General features: G+C 40.6%; 1 protein-coding gene across 1 annotated transcript; it reads right to left on the reverse strand.

Annotated features, from left to right (window-relative positions):
- Window positions 1-4590: 4590 nt before the first annotated feature.
- On the reverse strand, window positions 4591-5022 carry LOC138879241 (uncharacterized). The gene has a single exon (XM_070158841.1). The coding sequence runs from the start codon at window positions 5020-5022 to the stop codon at window positions 4591-4593; it is 432 nt and encodes a 143-aa protein (XP_070014942.1).
- Between the last annotated feature and the right edge of the window lie 2519 nt (window positions 5023-7541).

Below are 7541 nucleotides of genomic sequence, written 5' to 3' on the forward strand. Positions count from 1 at the left end.
TCACATAAGGTCTCCCTTCAATTAAGGGATTCTGATTTCAAACGGGCAAGATAATTAAGGAATGAGTTTGATCAAAATATTTTCCAAAGTAGTACAAGAAAGGTAAATACACAGAAGTTATTTAAGGGAAGAGTTTGATAGTAACACGGTTTGTGCAAATAAGGAAAGGCAATCAATCAACAGCCAGTAAAAAAAATCAAAAATTGTGTTTTAGTATGAATGAATCCAACCAGAAAAGGTGAAGAAAGATTTAATTAAAGAAAAATCAGTAACAATCAATCGATCCTTATTAAAAGGAATTATGAATCAATCACAAATTGGCAAAACCTTTTTTGAAGGAAGAATTCACCATATATAAATTGCACAGACATGTGAATCAAGAAAGAGTTGTCATGCTAATTAGAAAAGCCTAGCATAGAAAAGTTCAGAGTCAAAAAAGTTCGAGTTCAGTACAAATACTCAAAACGAGTCTGAGAAACCTAGAGTTCCTAAATAGAATCGTAGTCTCAAACACAAGATCGAAACTTGCCAAAAACCTCAAACCCTAGGGTTTTCAACTCGAGTCAGATACAGAGAAAAGAAGACAAATAACGGAAAAAGGCTCAGAGGTCTTTCAGAGACATATGAGAAAAAAAGATGTAATAGCAAGTTTGAAACAACAAAGTGAGAAAGCTGATTTGAAACATAAAGAACACGTTTTAAGAAAGCTTGGAACTTAAACAAGTTTCAGAAGAGAAACGAGATAGTATAGCACTTAAGAGAACAGTAGAGGAAACTTGTTTAACAAAGAACTCAAACAAAGTCCAGAAGAAGGCAACTAAAAACCTAAAAGCTTAGTAGAAAATACAGTAAAGGAACATAGGGGTAAACTAACACGTAAGATAAACATGTGAAAGCATGATATAGAAACCAGTAGAAGAAAGAACGGAGCACAATAGAAGAACATGCAAAATAAGGCAAACATAAAGATACATGAGAAGAACATGCTAGGTAGAAAAAGAAAACATACTAACATAGCATAGACAGATACACGCCAAGAAAATAAGAGGAAGAGTCAGAGAAAGATTTCAAATTTTTTTCAGAAACCCTAAATCGAAGAGAAACAAATTTTGAAAGAAAAAATTGAGGAAAACGTTTTAAAACTCCAGTAAAGCACAGATATAACATAGATTTAAGAAAACAACTAGATAAAAACCTCTAATTGTTAGGGTTTCAGAGAAACCCTAGAAATGAGAAAGGCTTGGAAGAAAAGTCAGATCTCGAGTCGGATGAGTTAGAACCAGGCTCGAAATGCTTTAGTTGTGCTGGAGCAAGGTCGGAGAGGCTTCAAAACCATGGATATGAGAGGATCTGAAAGGACACCACTGAGGTCATACCTCAAAGCTTCGAACCCCAGACGTTTGATAGTGGAGGGAGGTGAGTACAGGCCATCCATGGCCTAAGGCCATGGATTCCAGTGAGGTTATGGTCAGAGAGGATGAGAGTGGCTAGGGTTCCAGGGAACCTTCGAGAGAGTTTGAGAGAGGAGAGTATTCAAAGGCAGCTGAGAGATGGAAATGAGGGGATTAGGGTAGGGTCGGTGGATTAAAAATGGTAAGGGGTGATCGTGGTCGTTGATCAAAATGATCAACGGCCTGGATTAAAAGGAAGACCGGTTGGGTTGAATAAACAAGTTAAGGGGTTGGGTTGAAATTGAAATTGGGTTGGTCCAATTGGGGGTCAAGATTTGGTCAATTAGAGGGTCAATTTTGGCTATAATTGAAACAAAATGGGGTTATATATTAAATAGCCATTTTTCCCTTTTATTTTACAAAAAATAATAAAAATTATTTTGAAAACAAATTAAAGCACTAGATTAGTTAATAACACTTAAATATTAATTTATAAATACTGGAACCAATTTTATGAATATAAAAATGCTATTAAATCTTAAAGTAGGCTAGAATTGCAATTATATGCATTTTAGCTTTAAAAATACCAAATAAATTTGTAAAAATATATAAAAATTACCTTAACTATATTTTGGTATAAATATGAGAATAAAATAAATTATTTACCACATTGATGATTTGGGAGTAATTATTGATTTTGTACTGCTAAAATGGACAATAAATTGATTTTAAAAATACTTTAAAAATTGGAAAAAATATTAAAATACTTGGGCATGCTTATATATGCCTACATATGTTATTTTGATAGTATATTGTATATATGAAAAATATACAGGGAAAAATTGGGTATCAATAGCTGCCCCTCTTTACCCGAGAAGGATGAAAGAGTTGTCGGGTAAAGATATGAGGACCAATTTATACCGAATGAAACGACTTGAAGAATTTGACCGTGCTTTGGTTCCTGAGCTGCCTTCATATCCTTGGTCTTACAGGAATCAGGCCATATGTAGTTCAGGATCCATCGGCGGAATATGCTGACGGAGAGTTTTTAAGAACGGACGAGATATTCGGGTTGGGGTGGATGGTTATAGTCTAGTAGGGCTGCAGGAACTGGAGTGGGATCGCTCCTGCTGAAACGGCCGCTGCTAGCCGGTTTACCTGCAAATGAGCAATACGAACATATATTGTGCATAATTTTAAACGTGATGCAAGTTCTAGTTGGACCATGAATGCTGTCTTTGGACGGTTAAGATGACGTCCTCAGACCATGACGTCCTGGGCCATGAAGCGTATAATAAAGGACTCGCAGGCCATGAAATGATGCTCTCGGGCTATGAGGATGATGCCTTCGAGCTATGATGCCTTTGAATAATGATATGCAAAAGATAAAATGGGGTCCTCAGGCCATGGCATGGCATTCCTGGGATATGAAAATGGTACCTCCGAACAATGATGCCTTCGGACAATTTGGCAATCTTTCATCCCATGAGATGCAAAAGGAGGCGATCTTTCAGCCAATGCAAAAATGTAAATGAGGTGGCGGTATTTCAATCGATGCAAGATGTAAATAGAAAGTGCCGATATTTCAGCCATGCAAAAATGTAAACGAGGTGGCGGTATTTCAGCCGATGCAAGATGTAAATAAAAAGTGGCGATATTTCAGCCATGCAAGACATAAATAAATTGGCGATATTTCAGCCACACGAGGCATAAATAAAGTGGCGATATTTTAGCCATGGAGGTGGAGACAGGGCTTAGTCTCGAAAGGCAGAGTGGTAGCCTTATGCAATGCAAGAAATGCAGGTGGAGACAGAGCTTAGTCCCAGAAGGCAGAATGGTAGCCTTATGCAATGCACGAAATACAGATGGAGATAGAGCTTAGTCTCGGAAGGTAGAATGGTAGCCTTATGCAATGTAGGAAATGCAGATGGAGACAGAGCTTAGTCTCGGAAGGCAGAATGGTAGCCTTATGCAATACAACAAAATGCAGATGGAGGTAGAGCTTAACCTCGAAAGGCAGAATGGTAGCCTTATGCAATGCAGGAAATGCAGATGGAGATAGAGCTTAGTCTCGAAAGGCAGAATGGTAGCTTTATGCGATGTAGGAAATGCAGATGGAGACAGAGCTTAGTCTCGGAAGGTAGAATGGTAGCCTTATGCAATGCGGCAAAATGCAGATGGAGGTAGAGCTTAACCTCAAAAGGCAGAATGGTAGCCTTATGCAATGCAGCAAAATGCAGATGGAGGTAGAGCTTAACCTCGGAAGGCAGAATGGTAGCCTTATGCAATGCAGAGAATGCAGATGGAGGTAGAGCCTAACCTCGGAAAGCAGAATTGTAGCCTTATGCAGGAAGTAAAATGGCAAATGGAAATAGAGTTTTCTTAGCTGATAGTGGATTGCGGTATCGTGATTGCTGGGGATATTGTGCCTGCTGGGGACACTGTTGTGCGGATAGCAGTTACGAGCAAGTGCAACGGTTCGGAGAGTTGTATTCCTGAACTTTGTGAGAGAGCGTATAGTACATTTGATGATTTTGCAACTTAAGTGCCTGTATCCAAATAAAAATCGTGACCTTGTAGAGGGGGAAAAGTTAGTTCGTATCCCCGCTAGTTTTGCTCGACCTACTCGACTTTGATCTGGTGATACTGTACGTATCATTGGGGTAGTGTTGCTAAATAAGGCAATTTTAGAAATAAACATGCATGATTTAGTAAAAGCATAATATAAGTGCATAATTAGAATAATTTTTTTAGATGAACCGACGACTACGACGCGGTTCAAGACATTGCAACTTCGCTTGCTCCAGAATTTTGAGGGTCCTCCTCAAACTTCTGCCCCAGTTTACTGGGCTGCTGCTCCTGACGGCTGTTAATGATAAATGGCTAGAATCAACTTCGGAATTTTGAGGGTCCTCCTCAAAATTCTGCCCCAATTTCCAATAGCTGGGAAAATGGAAATTTTATTGAATTGTGACCGAACCCATAGTGCTGCCTACGTATCCCCTCTTTAATGGGAATCAGGTCAGGCGTAGGTCAAATTACATCATAAAAGAAACCATAAAGGTTACATATAGTATCGCTTGACTGCGTCTGAATTGATAGACTTTAGCCAAACTTCTCCGTCCATTTTTGCAAGTATGAGAGCTCCTCCTATCAGAACCTGGTGAACCATGTACGGACCCTGCCAATTGGGAGAGAATTATTCTTTAGCTTCCTCTTGATGCGGAAAAATTTTCTTTAACACCAGCTGCCCCGGTGTGACTTGTCTCGGCTTGACTCTTTTGTTGAAGGCTTTAGACATTCTATTTTGATAGATCTGATCGTGGCAAACTGCATTCATTCTCTTTCCGTCTATAAGAGCTAGTTGCTCGTAACGACTCTTCACCCATTCTACGTCGTCGAGCTCTGCTTCCTGTATGATACTTAAGGAAGAAATTTCTACCTCAGCGGGTATGACTATTTCTGTACCATATACCAACATGTAGGGAGTTGCCCCAGTTGATGTGCGGACTGTGGTGCGGTATCCCAATAAAGTAAATGAGAGCTTCTCATTCCACTGCTTATGCTTCTCTATTATTTTCCTTATTATCTTCTTGATATTCTTGTTGGCAGCCTCTACGGCTCCGTTCATCTAAGATCCGTAAGTTGTAGAATTCTTGTGTTTGATTTTGAGGGTTTCACACGTGGATTTCATTAAATCACTATTGAGGTTAGAGCCATTATTAGTAATGATTGACTCTTTAATTCCGAACCGACACATGATGCGGTCGCAGACAAAGTCTGCCACAACTTTCTTAGTCACTGCTTTGTATGATGCTGCTTCAACCCATTTGGTTAAATAATCAATTGCCACTAGAATGAACTTGTGCCTGTTCTATGTGGTGGGCTCTATAAGGATGATGACATCCATTCCCAAAGCGGCGAACGACCACGGTGAGCTTGTTGCATTAAGCTCATTTGGGGGAACCTTTATCATGTCTGCATGTATCTGACAGTGATGGCACTTTCGGACATACTGGACGCAGTCCATTTCCATAGTCATCCAAAAATAACCAGCCCGGAGTATCTTCTTGGCTAAGGCAAAACTATTCATATGTGGACCGCAGGTCCCAGCATGGATTTCCTCTAGAAGCCTGTATGCTTCCCTTGCGCCAACACACCTTAATAATCCCAAATCAGGAGTCTCCTATACAAGATTCCTCCGCTGTGAAAGAAATTGTTAGATAACCTCCGAAGTGTGCGCTTCTAAGTGGGATTTGCGAGCTCTGGGTATTCTCCTTTTGCCAAGTATTCATTGATATCATGAAACCAAGGTTTTCCGTTCGCTTCTTTCTCGACATGAGCACAGTATGCTGGCTGATCATGAATCTTCACGGAAATAGGATCTATGAAGTTCTTATCTAGATGTTGAATCATATATGATAGGGTATCCAATGCATCGGCAAACTCATTCTGGACTTTGGGAAGATGTCAGAACTCTGTCTTTATGAACCTCTTCCTCAACTCTTGTACATTATGCAAATACGGGAGTATCTTGGAGTTCTTAGTTGCCCATTCTTCTCGGATCTGATGTATAAGCAAGTCTAAATCCCCAATCACTAGAAATTACTGAATGTTCATGTCAATGGCCATCTTGAGTCCTAAGATACAGGCTTCGTACTCGGCCATGTTGTTGGTGCACGGGAATCTGAGTTTGGCTGACACCGGATAATGCTGACCAGTTTCTGATACTAGAACTGCTCCTATGCCAACTCCTTTGAAATTTGCTTTTCCATTGAAAAACATTCTCCAACCATCATATGATTCTGCAATGTCTTCTCCTATGAAGGATACCTCCTCGTCAAGAAAATACGTTTCCAGGGGTTCGTATTCTCCGTCTATGGGATTTTCAGCAAGATGATCCGTCATGCCTGTCCCTTGACTGCTTTCTGAGTCACATAAACAATGTCAAATTCACTTAACAAAATCTGCCACTTATCCAGCTTTCCACTGGGCATAGGCTTTTGAAAGATGTACTTCAATGGATCCATTCTGGATATGAGATATGTGGTATAGGCACAGAAATAGTGCCTTAACTTCTGGGCTACCCAAGTTAGAGCACAACATGTGCGTTCCAGCAGAGAATACCAGGCCTCATATGGGGTGAACTTCTTGCTGAGATCATAGATGGCCTGCTCCTTCCTTCCTGTTTCATCATGTTGCCCCAGAACACAGCCGAATGCTCCATCCAATACTGCAAGGTAGGTCAATAGAGGTATGCCCAGCTCGGGGATCGACCAAGACTGGTGGGTGGATAGGTATTCCTTGATTCTGTCGAAGGCTTTTTGACAATAGTCAGTCCATTTGGAAGCGGCGTCCTTCTTCAACATCTTAAAGATTGGCTCACAGATGACAGTAGATTGTGCTATGAACCGGCTGATGTAGTTAAGTCTTCCCAAGAAACTCATTACGTCCTTCTTGTTCTTTGGCGGTGGCAACTATTGAATGGCTTTGACCTTTGATGGACCCATTTCTATTCCTCGGCGACTCACAATGAACCCAAGTAGTTTTCCGGCAGGAACCCCGAATTCATATTTTGCGGGATTCAGCTTCAAGTTGTATCTTCTTAGTCTATTGAAGAACTTCCTCAAATTTTCCATGTGATCAGTGGCTTTCTTGGACTTGATGATGATGTCATCTACATATACCTCGATCTCCTTGTGTATCATATCATGGAAAATGGTAGTCATGTCCCTCATGTAGGTGGCCCCAGCATTCTTTAACCCTAACGGCATCATCTTGTAACAATATATTCCCCACGGCATAATGAAGGCCATTTTCTCAGCATCTTCTTCATCCATCCAGATCTGATGATACCCAGCAAAAATAATAAACAAACGATTGCAGCTCGTGCTTGGCGCAGTTGTCAATTAGAATGTGTATGTTTGGCAAGGGAAAGTCGTCTTTGGGACCAGCCCGGTTGAGGTCCCGGTAGTCGACACAGACTCTGACCTTCCCATCCTTCTTTGGTACTGGCACGATGTTGGCTAACCATGTTGGATACTCTACTACTCTGAGAACCTTAGCTTTGACTTGCTTGGTGACTTCTTCCTTGAATTTCAAACTCATGTCAGGCTTGAACTTCCTGAGCTTCTGCTTTACTGGTGAGCA

Source organism: Nicotiana sylvestris, chromosome 10 (assembly GCF_000393655.2).
Source record: "Nicotiana sylvestris chromosome 10, ASM39365v2, whole genome shotgun sequence".
Classification (NCBI taxonomy): domain Eukaryota; kingdom Viridiplantae; phylum Streptophyta; class Magnoliopsida; order Solanales; family Solanaceae; genus Nicotiana; species Nicotiana sylvestris.